Genomic DNA, 13,705 nt, shown 5'->3' with positions numbered 1-13,705 from the left:
CACCGAGGAGGAGGAGGACACAAGAGGAGAGATGGGAAGGTGGGGAGGAAAAGGAGAAAGGGGTAGAAGAAGAGGAGGAGGAGGTAGGCTACAAAAAGGCTCCGCCGTCAGTCAGTCTGTCACACAGACCACACACACCAAGCCAGCGGAGCGTCAATATTTCAACTCCATCAGTTTATATAATCAATACATCCATTTGTAGGATTAAATCGACATCACCTGCATTTTTTTAACTTTATCTCCAACAGAGTGGTGTGAGGGTGGAGAGAAAAAGTTTTTAGAGCGCGAATTGATCTACAACAGGAGAGGAGACTTTATCATCGGTTTATTTCAGCTCTTAAATTCACCACTGGATGAATTTTTGACAGCGAGCTGAAAGGAATAAAAGGACTGGGAGAAAAAATGACAAAGTTTTGCCGAGGTAAGTCAATTTAAAAAGAAGTTTAAAAAAAAAAACTAAAAAAAAAAACTTTGGACTACTTTTTTATTTTCATCATCTGTCCCGCTTCGGGCTATTATTATGCAGTAGCAATTTTCTTGTCATTCGTGTGATTTATTTTCTTGCAAATCAAATTAATAGGCTACCGTAAGTTGTGTAAAATGTGAATGCTGAATATTAACCCGTTTTATTTCTGTTTCTGCAAACTTTCAAAATAGCTTTAATCACATCACGTGTTTTAATTGTGCAGGTAAAACTAAATCACCTAATGATAATATTTTCCTATGTTTGAGAAATTATTTTTTTAAGCCTTCAAAGAAAGAAATAACAACATTTTAAAAAGTTGTATTAATTTGTGTTTTTTAAATATCCCAAATTAGTTGGCAATTAATAATCTCTTTAGGTTATAAAGATTTTTGATGAATCAACAGAAGGGTTTGGTGGCTCATCAGCAAACCTCAAAGGTCAAAGAAATAATTGACACAGAAAAAATGAAATACGGAATGGGCTTGCTCAACACAGAGGCAAACTTTTATTCATTTTTTAGATTTTTTTTGTCATGTATTCCTCGAAGAAATTTGAAGGCTGTGTGAGAGGAATGTGAGATTAACAGACCTCAAAGAGAGCGAGAGAAGAGAGAGAGTAAAAAGACTGAAAGAAAGTGTGAGTGTGTGTAAAGTAGAGAGGGGGGGGGGGGGGGGGGGGTGATGGAGGGTGGCTCTTATTCACAGTAAAAAATGACAGAGGTTGAGGGGGTCAGAGGCAGCTAAAGCCCCTGTCTAGTTAGCTGTCACCGATATGAGAAAGTACATGATTCACGTTAGTCAGGGTGTGAGAGCACACACGCACACACACACACACACACACACACACACACACACACGCTTCCCCCTGGGACGGCTGGTGCGGCTGCTGCTTCATGTCTATGAAGGAAAGGAAAAGGAGGTGAAAGAGAGACAGTACTGAAAAATGATGCGCTAAAGAAAACTTTACCAAGTTCCTCTCTTCCTCCCTCTCTCACCCTCCTCACCCGGTCTTGGTGGTCACACCATGAGGCCAAATTTACTGATGGCTGGTCGGTTCACATGATGTGACCACCGCGACAGAATATACCACAGAGCTCCTCATCTATGTCCCTTAGAATAATATAAAGTAGTCTTGTTTTACACTTCTGCAGTCTTGGTTATGTGAAAGAGCACAAGAGAAGACGCATGAGAAGATATTAGACTTCTAAAAAAATAATTGCACCATCAAGATAGAATACCCATAAAACAGTGCAACTGCCATTAACTTGAAACAAACTCAAATTAAGAGAGAAGGGTTCATTTTATGTGTATTTCACAACACACACACACACACACACACACACACACACACACACACACATATCAAGACCATTGTGAAGTAAAGATTTTATATCATGATAGATTAATATGAAAACTTTGCATGGACCGCCCAGGCAGAGTGCCACAGACCCCTGGGGGTCCCTGGACCCCACTTTGAGAATGTCTGGCCTACGGGAAGAGAGCTGAGTGCAGAACAAACTGTTGCTCCCTCTGATACTCAGAGCAAATAAATACACAGAAGGCTTAGCTGTCAAAGAACACAACGCATTTGACATACACACAAACACATGTCCACATTTCACACGTTCACATTTAAAAAAAAAAAGAGATATTCTTCTCTCTCTCTGCAACAGGAGGCAACAAGAAATCAATGTTGTTTTTTTCCTTTTGTTATAAACTAACGTCAGATATCGATATTTTTTATTAAAACACACAGCTGCTCTTAATGGATTCCTCTGTCAGTTTGACTAAGAGTCACAACTTCACGAGCCTTTGTACATTTTAACCTCAGAACTTTTCTGCTTTCTACCAGTTCAGCTTTTTGCCGGTTTCAGGCTTTTTTACATTGAAATGATTGCACACGTGGACGTGGACAAGTTGCAGTAAGTGTGTGTATGTGTGTTTGTGCATAAGGACTTATAGCATTGTTGTACATTGTTTTATTTGAGTGGTCAAATTCTGAGAAAATGACAACACAGTGCAGTGAATTAATACAAAATGTTAAACTTTTTAGAGATATATTTCTTCTGCAATCACACCGATATTGCAACATATTGTAAATTACTGCCTTGCAATGTATCAAGTATCGCAGAATCGATGTATCATGATACAATCACCATTGTGGGCAACTTATTGTGATAATATCGTATTGAGAGTCTGTGTTTCCAACACACATGCACACACACACACACACACACAGACATGGCCTGTTATTGCAGAGAGGGTTGAATTAGTGTCGGTGTGTTTCACATAAAAGCGTTAGTGTGTGTTAGACCAGTGAGCTCAAACACACCCACCAATAGGAGGAAACAAAGGAAGAGTGAAAAGAGAGAGAGACAAAGAGGGAGAGAGAGAGAGAGAGAGAGAGAGCAGGGGATGTGGAAAAGAGACAAAAGTGAACCTTTAACATCTTTTGATTCGCTCAGCGCCATCCTCAATTCTTCACGGTATATATATGGATGTCAGGAGGATTTGTGGAGGTGGGGGGAGGCTGTGTGTGTGTGTTGCGGGTGAGAGAGAGTAAAGAGAGGTAGAGACAGATAAAAGTAAATAGAGTGAGAGAGAGAGAGAGGGAGAAGGAGAGAGGAACTGGCGGTAGAGGGGTTAATGCAGTGCAGATTCCCGATTGACAGAAGTTAGCAGCACCCAGAGGGAAAGAGAGAGGAGAGAGTAGGGGGGAATGATATAAAATGAGTCGGTCACGCTTTGAACAGTTACACATGCTGTTTACATTTTTCCCAAATTAACATGGCCCCTCGCTTCAGAAAACTCTCCTTCTCTCTCTCCCCTCCACCAACTCCTTTTCCTCTCCCTCCTTCCTTTCAAATCCTCTCTTCCTTCTACCCTCTGTCTCTATCCTTCAAGACCCCAAAATATCTTTCCTCACTCTCCAGATCCAAATCCCTAATACCAAATTGTAAGAATACTATTAGATACGGCCCCTTATTCCAAACTTTACTCTAAGTGCATTCAAAGTGACTCATTATGTAAAAAGAACTGCCCCTGTTACTGATGGATCAATATGTGACCAGCATTTTAATGTGTTTAAGTTTTTATAAACTCTCTAGTATAAATGGGTGTATAACAATGCATCGTATATTTTAAATTCTCATTTTATATGAATAAAATCTTAATTTGATGAGTAACTACCTGTCAAATAAATATAGTGGAGTAAAAAGTAAGATTTCTGCCTCTGAAATATAGTTGAAGGAAGTACACAGCAAATACACAAATAAGATGACGAGCAGCCGCTAAATTTAAAGACGATATGTTGACACAATGAATTTAATAATTATATATATAATATAATAATATAATATAATAATAATAAAGACCCTGATGTACCTAAATAAAATGACTAGTAGAACAAGTGATAAATATAAAATCAACAATTTGACAATTAGCAAGGACAAAAAGATTACATTTTTAAAAAGACTTACAATACCACAGCCACTAACAAATGTTTTTAAAAATAATTAATCTGACAATTTTTTTGGTCAATTTATTGATCAGATAGTTGGTCCACAATGTTAGATAATATGACAGAAAAGCCCAAAAATGTCGACCTAATATCCAATATATTCAGTTTACTATAAAAGAAAAAAAAAAGCAGCTGCAGCAAATCCTCTAATTTCTAGAGCTCCAACGAGATCTATCTTCCATTTTTGCTTGAAAAATGACGACGAATCCATTATCAGAATAGTTGCTGATTCATTTTCTGTCGCCTGACTATTTATTGGCCAGTAATTTCAGCTCTATGCTTTCCCCCGGCGCTGCCAGAGCTCTGCTAAAGTGCATTACTGTGTTACTTTTAACTGCTGCTTGCTCTTAAAAGCAGTGACAGAGCAGAGGCCATGAAATTCATTAGCGCGTTCTTGTCTGATTCTATTTTGAGGAATTGTTTAAGAGAAAACCATGAGGTGGAGATGGGAAGTAGCCGGGGTGAGGGGTGGGGGTTTAAGAGGTAAATTAAAAACCGAAGGTCTGAAAAAGGGGAAGGAGGCAGTGAAAGATGTAGATGGAGAGAACGAGTGGAGCCAATTAGTGAAAGGAAGAGAGGGGAACAATAATTAGGGAGAGAAAGGAAGGAGACTTTAAAATAGAGGTTTGATGTTTCAGGAAGATTTAGGGAGAGAGGGGGACAGATGAAGCGACAACAAAATTGAAACCAAACATGGCGATAAAGCTGGGAGCGCCTGGAATCCACTGATTTTAAAAAAAATAAAAAGGGAATGGATGGATTGGCTTATAAGGTGAAGAGGGAGAGACATAAGAAGGCGAAACAAACAGAGGACGCCGAGTTTACGACTAGTGAGAAATAGTTTCACAGAGTTTCTGGGCATAAACAAAATTTTTATTGGATTTTTTTTTCTAAGTTGTTTTCTTTTAGGTTTGTTTTTGGGTCATTGATGTTGTTTGGCAACCCCAGCGTGTGTCCGGTGCCAAGTGGATCAATTTGAAATTCACTATGAACAAACTTCAGAAGGAGTCTCATGGGACGAGAGATGGGAGAAGTATGTGTGTTTGTGCATGACTATGTGTGCGTGTTTGTTTATATGTATTTATTCAGGATAATGTGTGCGTGTACATGGGTCTCCAGTGCACAATCTGGACACATGTGTGTGCACGTTTGTGTGTGTTGAGTTAGTAAAGGAATGCACATTTGATTGAGTACAGACTGCATATAAATCTGGCCTTTAACTGTACACAGACACACAACACCGACCCTGACCCCAGACTGTCAAACCCCCTTTACCCCCACTCACCCAACGCGTGTCTCTGTCAACCTCCACTGTGGCTTTATCCCCCACATCATCAGCCCACAGATATGTGCCCGTGGCGACCTGAACAGGTGTGTTTACGTTTAGGGTTTGAGTCTTACGATAGAAGGCAGAAATGCCACCAGGTACTGTGTAGCAGAATGAATTAAAAAACTATGCAAGAGACAAACAGCTCCTCTGAGTTTGGCTTTGATGGGTCTTTTCTGTCAACAAAGCCACAATGAGCCTCCGGCTTTGACTCCGACACGTCAACTACATAACAAGAAATATGCAAAACAAGTCAGAGGACGGGTGCATGTTCTCAGAGAGACACTTGTGAGGTTAAAAAATAGGTAACAAAAAGTAACTAAATATACGAATAATCAAAGTTATCACATGTTCTAGTGATATTGAATTGATTTTATTTAAAGATTGCGAGAGAATAATTGTTGACATGGGAAAAAGATCTCTGATGAAAATATTCTGTACTACACTTACCAGATTTTTGAAAATTCATTTTCAACCATTTCCCACAGCCTTCTTCGTCAAACGTGAATCTGTCAGGTGGTGCCAGGTGTCACTGCAACTCTGATCTGGATGGCACATAATCAAACTACAGAACAAGACTCTAAAGATACAACATAAAACTCTGGGAAAAGCTACTAAGTAAACCTCAAGTTTATAGTCGGAGTCACAGTGTAGGCATATTGGAAGGATAGTAAAACCTACTTCTTGCTGTGATGTTACCTAATTTAATAAGCCTAAATTAGTCACAGTTTTGTTGTTGTTTTTGTCATAACAGTGGCTTTTTCCTTTAACAATGTGCATAAGTAGCTAATATAGAGACGGAGACTGCGCTCAGATCGTAATCACATTACTTTTTATTAAGTCTTGATAGAAAAGAAACACATTAAAAACACATGAGTAAATCAGATTAACAGGGGGATGTGTCTGTATTGTCTGATTTCAGACTTTTGGATCAGTCCACTCCACCAAGTTACTGACTTAACTTTGAAAAAAAACAAACAATGGCAACCGCTATAAACAAGATAGACACTGCTATCAAGGCTGTAATGTCTACTCAATATCATCCGACATCATAGTTTGTTCTTACTTTGCTTCGCTCAACACTTAAAACACTGTCAAAACCAGGAATATCAAGGGTAGGGAATATTAAAAAAAACCTCCCTCTCCAAAAGCATTTAGAGTGGAGGCAATGTCTGATTGAAGATGGAAACAGACTGTAACAAGTAAGTCAAAAATTCTGTTTGATATCAGGCAATTGTCTGCAGACTCTGGGATTGAATTTAAATCTATTATAAAAATCACTCACATTACATTTAACGAGCATATAGCATGAAACACGGCTGGGAACATCAGCAACTTCTGCATGCAGCAGAGAGGTGCTGCAGAGTGACTAGACAACATTCATGTATGAGGAGTGAGAGGGTGTCGCCTGCAGCAAGTTGTTTTGATTCTGAAAAACACACCACAGATGATGTTTCAACTTTTTGTTCCAAAATCCGACTGCATGGCTTGATTAATGTTAAATCTTGTCAAAGTCTTACAATGTATGCTCACCAAAAGTATGGCATGACACACTGCAGTCATCCTAATCAATGGAAAAAAACATTGTAAATAAACATCTTAATTGACCGGATTCTAACATCTCGTACATTCTGATGTTTCCTTTCTGTTTAAGACCTCTTTCAAGTGGTTAGAGCGATGAAGGGCAACTTCTTCTGGCACTGGAGCTAGTTTTTCCTGGACCAGACTGGAGAGATTAACTTGCACATGGTTTTCCCACAATACCAAATTCTGTTTAAGTGCTTGTTTAAAACCTCAAATGGTGGTGCATGTTGGGAAAGATGAAATACTAGTCCTCTTGGATGGAAGACACCCACAAACTCTGAGTCACTGGTTTACCAAAACACCGTCTGGAGTCTAAATGTCAAGTGTGTACAAGGCTCCTTTTGCCCCTAAACACAACCATGTGCCCCAAAATTCAACTCTGAACCCTGACCTTGTGCTGGTGTTTATTTTTGACCTATTAGGAGCTCAGAAGCTCTGGCGCCCAAACCTCATGTTGAGCTCTGTATCGCACATGGCAGCCAGACTGCAGAGTGCCACATCTGACTGTGAACAAACCTGATATATAAAAATATGATCTGTTGTGAATAATGGAGCTCCCCTGTGCGTGCGTGTGTGTAAATCCTAATAGGTATGTGTGTAGAGATTCACACACACATAAGTGCACAGGGGCAGGTCATGGTCGGCCGTTGCAGGGAACCCCTGTGTTGCTGTAACGCAATCCTCCCACGGAGAATGTTCTGGTTTCAACCCTGCCCTGCGGAGTGTGCTTCCACTGCCAGGTACACAGCCCCAAGCCTGCAGGGCTCCCCTTGAAGTCGGGCTGTATGCCGACTATAGTGTAGTTGCTCAATGTAATATTATATAACAACAACATGGCTCAGGGTTTAAGTTATCTCAGTTTACATGTACAAAAGAGCGGCTGTTTTAAGCCACAGCGGAGGATGCTTTTTTACATGTCAACGCTCAATCAAAACAACAAGAGGCTTTCATGTCTGGCAATCATCTCCGAGCATGTGGCTGCAGACAAAAGAAAACGGTTTGGAACAGTTTGGGTTGATTTTTGCCAAGGAAACTTTTCTTTCTCCTCTCCAGCCTTTTTTTTTTGGTACCTGTTTATTCATTCTGAATGTGACCCTTTTGTGTGCGTCCTCTTCCTCCAGGGCTGTTTACTCTGCGATGTCGTGTTGATTTCAGGGTGTTTTGATGCTAATGGAGGATGTGAGGTGGGAGGAGCCCGTGGCTTGATGAGCTCCAAATGTTCAGGCGTCGATGAAAGATGCTTATTGCTTCTGACAGGTGATGAGGCTTTTGCGGTCGAAGAGATCGGAGAAGACTTGGTTGACGGGGGTTGTCCTAGTTGACTGATTTCAAGGTGTGTGTGGGAGCATGTGGGAGTTGCCAGGCCAAACTACAGTGTTTTAGAAAATAGTCTGGGAGGAAGCTTTGATGTGAAGCCGACAAACTCAGGGTCAACAGGTAAAGGAAGAGTTACCTGCTATGAAGGAGGCTGTTTTTTCCTTTTTATATCAGGGAGTTGTTAGTCCAGATTTTTTGATGACAAGCATTTCTAATCCTGTTTTAATTACAACATGTCAGTTTCCCAATCTGTCAGTCAATCCGTCACTAAAACCCAAAACAACGCAGAACTTTTTGAATATACAGTATGTAATCACAGTTACTAGTTGTTGTACTAGTTGCAATTTGAAACAATAATGAAATTAATTTACTAGACAGTAATGAGCTTGTGCTAAGTGTGTGAATATACTGGTATTACATGAAACTACAAGACCTAAGGAGTCTATTGATACTAGCCATGACATGATACCATGTTGGAACAGGGGCTAAAAAAACATTTCCAAGTTAGGCAAATTTTTGTTGAGGGAAAAACTGACAACCCCAGATAGGAATAAAACTAGGTTATTTGCATAACAACAAGTCTTCCCTTTTATAGACATGCCCACTTATTAAAAATGTGCATGCAGTATAAATGTATTTTAACGTTTCTTCAAATTTAGGTCCGTAAACAGACCTGGGATTAAATACATGTGGTATCACTGGAAAGCTGAGAGTCTTGTGGATTTAAGGAGCCAAATTTTATTCACATTGTGATAATGATTATTTTGGCAATTGTCAATACTTGGTACCCATAAAATTGCATGGCCCCAGCCTGGTCCCCCCATTTGAAATAGTCAAGAACTGCCATTGATTAACATTACTTGACAATGTCTTATGACTATTCGGTTTCTTTCTGATTCTTTGGCTGAAGGCACAGAAAAGCAAAAATAACAAAATATAACAATTTCAAAATCCGACAATTTCCTCTGTGACACATTTTACACATCTTTGTTTTAACCGACGCAGCAGACTACACATTTTTGTGTACTGAGTAGTATAGACAGCATACCATGAAGTTTCTACCCAACCCTTGTTAGGGAGTGCATACCGATACGCCAAATGTAAGTGTCTGAGTCAGAGGAAAAAGGTGTTGACTGTTTTAGGTCAGAACTTGTTTTCTTAGAACCACTGAAAACGTGTTGAAGATAAATGTTTTTCGAGTGTTTAAGCCAGTCAAGTTTTCATCCTGTGGGGCCCGTTGTGATGGATAGATGAAAGACGAAGGAAAAAAACGAGGCAAAAGAGGGAGAGTATGAGAGCTAATCGGGGTTAATTGGCTGCTGTTATTTTGACCCTGAGGCAGAAAAGAGATAAGAGAGAAAAGTGGGGAGGAGAAAGGTATGATGGGAAAGAACAAAAAGTTGAGTGCAGTGTGACAAGTTTGAGAGGAAAAAAGGATTAAATTGGTGCAACGGGAGCCTGAGGTGAGTCAGAGAAAGACGAAGAGAAAATAGGCACACGTTGTGCAATACATATTTCACACCTGTTGAACAGCAGCATGTTTTGCCCATAATTACAAGCATGAATTACTGCCTACCGTTTGGGTGTCAAGAGGATGAGACAGAGAGAGAAAGGAAGAGAGAGGAAGAGAGAGAGCGCTGAGAGGATGGAAAAGGATGACGGAGAGCAGAGACAATGAAAGAAATGTGTGTGTCGCGCTCAGGCACAGAAGTGTCAGGAGAGGTTTAGACAGTAAAAGGAGAGAGTGTGAAGGAGAACGCGTGCAGAGACAGCAAGCATGGGAGGAAGAGGAGTGGACGTACATGAAGTTCCTTAATGTTGAAAACCACCTTTCAGCTCCAATTTTCTCTGTTTGAAACCAGAGACAAGGGCACTAAAAGGTTCCCAATGTTACAACCCCCCTCCTCTCTCTCTCTCTCTCTCTCTCTCTCTCTCACACACACACACACACACACACACACACACATTTATCAGCACACACACTTAAATCGTTGTATAAACTCACAGAGAATTTCATCCACATATAAAATTACGGCTACAAACATTCTCACAAACACTCACACAGTAACATAAAACACCTACACAAACACTCTGAAGCCTAAACAAGAAGTCCACAGCAAACATACAACTGATACAAACACATTAATGTTTGTGATTGTAAAAGAAGCCACGTGTGTGTGTGTGTGTGTGTTAAAGCGGCTGTTTGCCTGACAGGCTGGTGCATTGAACATAAGAGCCATTTGTCTGACTGTCTGAGGCTATTAGTCGAGGTTTTATTTGAAGCCAGAGTAAACCTCCGACAGCCAGAAACCTCTTAAATTAGATGGGAAACGGAAAAAGCTTTATTGGCAGTGTCAGATGACTCTGACCTGACAATATGTAAACAGACGAGGCCATCGCCATAGAGACAAAGAAATAAACCAGATTATTGTAAAAAAAATTCCTATAAACAGTGTGATGGTGCAGCGAACAGTGCAAAGCTTGAAAACTGTAGCAGGAGGTGTTTTTTTTGTCTGTTGAGCTCTCGAATCATCAAATTCATTATAACCCAAGCATCCAAGTTAAATAATCACAAAATGTCTGAGAAAATAATGGCTGAGATAAATTTCACCTCTCTGTTATGATTAAAAATACCTCCGCAGTGTGTGTTAATTATCACTTGGACACCCATGATGTGAGTGTCCTTAAAGAAACACCTTACACTGTCTGTCTGAGTTTTAATTATTATTTTTTAATTTCTTCACAGTGCAACAACACCAGCTCGTCTTGCTGTTGGCCGCTGCCATGGCGGCAGCCCTGGATTCTTCACACAGCCTGGCCAGTGAGAGGAGTTCGATAGAAAGCACGTACGAGCTGACCAAATACTTGGAGTATCAGCTCAAGGAAATCAAAGACATATATGTGAGTCATGTTTTGTGATACCTTTCTGTTTAAGTATTTAATCACAAAAAAAAAGTTTCCATTAAGCCCCGTAAAATTGATGACCCCAACTCTGTTGTTGCAAAGTTTCACGCACTTGTTTCCTTTCCGATCTATTTTTATCGGGCAAAATCGACAGTGACATCCTGGACATATTTTCTTTCTGTTTTCCCTCCAGTCAGTAGTCAACATGGATGATGGAGGCTCATTTATAAGGTCAAGAGGTGGCACATCTTTTATGACTACCACTTATGAGCACCCTTTTGTACAAATCACAAAAAATAATTATTGTAGCTGATAAAATGATTAGATTTTAAGAAAATTGGTACGTTATGAATAAACTGGGACACAGGCACAGGGGGAAATTACAAAGGTGCAAAAAAGTTGTAGTATATATTTTTAATGCTCTATCTAAAGTACTTGACCTCGATTGAGGAATTATTTCACGACAATTGCTCTCATTTGCAGTTTAACCTCCAAATAAAATGCTTTAGATAAACTGGCTAAACTGTTAGCTTTTTTTACAACCTGTCTGATCTTGTGTTTCTTGGCAAACTTCACCGCAGCAATAAAGCTGCTAAAAGTGTTACGATGAATGACTGATGGCCCAAACTATGAACCTTAGTCATAAACCTTAAATTATCCATTAAACCCGCTCACCGTTTCTTCTCATCTCCTACAGCTCACCTACCTAGGCCCTCCATTCAACGAGAAAGACTTCTCCCCTCCTCGGCCCAACAGTACTGCTCTGTCCCTGCCCAGCGCTGCCACCCGTCTGGAGCTGTGGCACGGCCTGGAGAACCAAGCTCGGCTCGCCCAGAACCAGAAGGCCTACTCTGTCCTGCTGGCAGCAGTCAGGGAGTTAGCTCGCTCCACCCTCTGCCCCTCCCTCAAGACCTCTTTGCTGCACTTTTGCACAGGCCTGGATGGACTGCTGGGCTCCATATCTGCACTGATGACCACCCTCGGTTACGCACTTCCTCCTTCATCTGCCAACATGGGGAGTAACGGTGGAGAGCTGCAGTACCCTCAGAGGGGGGCAGGGGGGGCCCGACCTTCTCCACTGATGAGCCAGAGCCTTTACAGGTCCAGAGCTGGGACCAGGACAGAGTCTGGTCAGCGCAACAGCCAAAGAAGAAGCGAGACGAGGGTGGTCAGAGGAGAGAGGGAGGACGGCGTCACCGTCGACTTGGCGGAGAAAAGGAGAGGGAAGGAGGGGAGGAGAGCGGAGGCCACCGCAGCTGGAGGAAGGAGTGGCGGATCGAGGGAGAAGGGAAGAGGAAGGAGAGGGAGGAGAGAAGAGCCAGAGAGCGGAAAATGGACTGCAAGCACAGAGGAGAGAGTAGTGGGGGAGGAAGAGGAGGAGCTGGAGGGGGAGGAAGGGGAGGAGAGATGGGGGAGGAGAAGGTTGTTGAGTATCAATGAGGATGGAGAGGAGAAGGAGAGGCAGTTTGAACCCAGGGTGGAAGTGTCGTTCCCAGACACAGGAGGCTACATCCAAACAAACAACAACAACAACAACAACAACAACAATCAATACAGCTACAACCTGAACTCACATCAGATAGACACGCTCAGAAAAGAAGATGCATATATTGTGGAGAGAATTATGGAGAAGCAAACAAACATGGAGGGCACCTCCTCTTCCTCCACTTTCCATCATCAGCGTCGGCCTCCTCGCTCACTCCTCTCCCCCACCCTGCCCCCCCCTCTGTCCACCCTCTCCCTGCTCTACCAGTTCGGAGCGGGTGAGGAGCACACCGTCCTGTCCCAACCCGTCCCTCTGTCTTTACAAAGGGGCACGTCGCTCCTTTCACCTCCCCTGACTCCGCTACTTTCCTCCCCTTCCTCTGCCTCCTCTTCGCTGTTGTCGGTGCGGCCGACAATGAATGACTTCGCCAGGAAGGTGGAGGGGTTTTGGATATTGCGAGAGCTGCAGAGTTGGCTGTGGCGGTCAGCGAAGGACTTTAACCGCCTCAAGAAGAGACTCAGGGGCTGAGACACTGAGACATTGAGACACATGAGTGCAGTATATCGGACATCTATAATTTACACAAAATCCAAGTGGAGACAAATTGAGAGGCTAGACAGACTAAAGCACACACACATTTATACTTAACATGTTCATTCATACCATACTGGAACAAGTGAATGAAGGACTATTTGGCAGGTCACCAGGAGCACTAATGGAATATAACACACACAAAGCTAACACACTACCAGCACTGTCGCACATGATGCACATAGCAGCTCACTGAGCGAGACGTGCTGAGACTGGGCCGAGTTACTGGACTTCATGGCTCATAGATCAACAGAAATACCACTGTAGGTGGTGGTTAGACACACACACACCGCACACAGGGTTAGGCCGAGTGTCAGGCGCACAGACAAACAGTGCAGCCATTGAGTGAAAACTGATTCAGTGACCCCCCAGATGTGTGAATCAGCAAACATTCATTTTCTGGAAAAGGAAGCACATTTCTGAATGGGTGAAAGACAAAAGGGAAAGAGGAAATGGCCAGAGGGATGAAGAGGAGGAGAGGATGAGGCAAGAAAAGGAGAGGAAGGCGGGA

At 41.9% G+C, this 13,705-nt stretch overlaps 1 protein-coding gene across 1 annotated transcript; it reads left to right on the top strand.

Moving 5' to 3' along the window:
- Window positions 1–346: 346 nt before the first annotated feature.
- Window positions 347–13,393, top strand: clcf1 (cardiotrophin-like cytokine factor 1). Its single transcript, XM_059345711.1, has 5 exons — window positions 347–421; window positions 10,960–11,114; window positions 11,815–12,460; window positions 12,491–12,910; window positions 12,998–13,393. The coding sequence occupies exons 1-5, from the start codon at window positions 403–405 to the stop codon at window positions 13,129–13,131; spliced, it is 1,374 nt and encodes a 457-aa protein (XP_059201694.1). The 5' UTR covers window positions 347–402; the 3' UTR covers window positions 13,132–13,393.
- Window positions 13,394–13,705: the final 312 nt, after the last annotated feature.

Source organism: Centropristis striata, chromosome 12, assembly GCF_030273125.1.
Source record: "Centropristis striata isolate RG_2023a ecotype Rhode Island chromosome 12, C.striata_1.0, whole genome shotgun sequence".
In the NCBI taxonomy this organism is placed as follows: Eukaryota; Metazoa; Chordata; class Actinopteri; order Perciformes; family Serranidae; genus Centropristis; species Centropristis striata.
The sequence above is the reverse complement of the archived record's forward strand: the minus strand, read 5'-3'. Positions and strand labels throughout refer to the sequence as shown.

Bases quoted from the DNA above. Each gene is read 5' to 3' on its own strand.
- clcf1 (XM_059345711.1), top strand. The intron at 11,115-11,814 runs GTGAGTCATGTT...CATCTCCTACAG, and splicing joins AGGAAATCAAAGACATATAT to CTCACCTACCTAGGCCCTCC. The intron at 12,461-12,490 runs GCACAGAGGAGA...TGGGGGAGGAAG, and splicing joins GAGCGGAAAATGGACTGCAA to AGGAGGAGCTGGAGGGGGAG.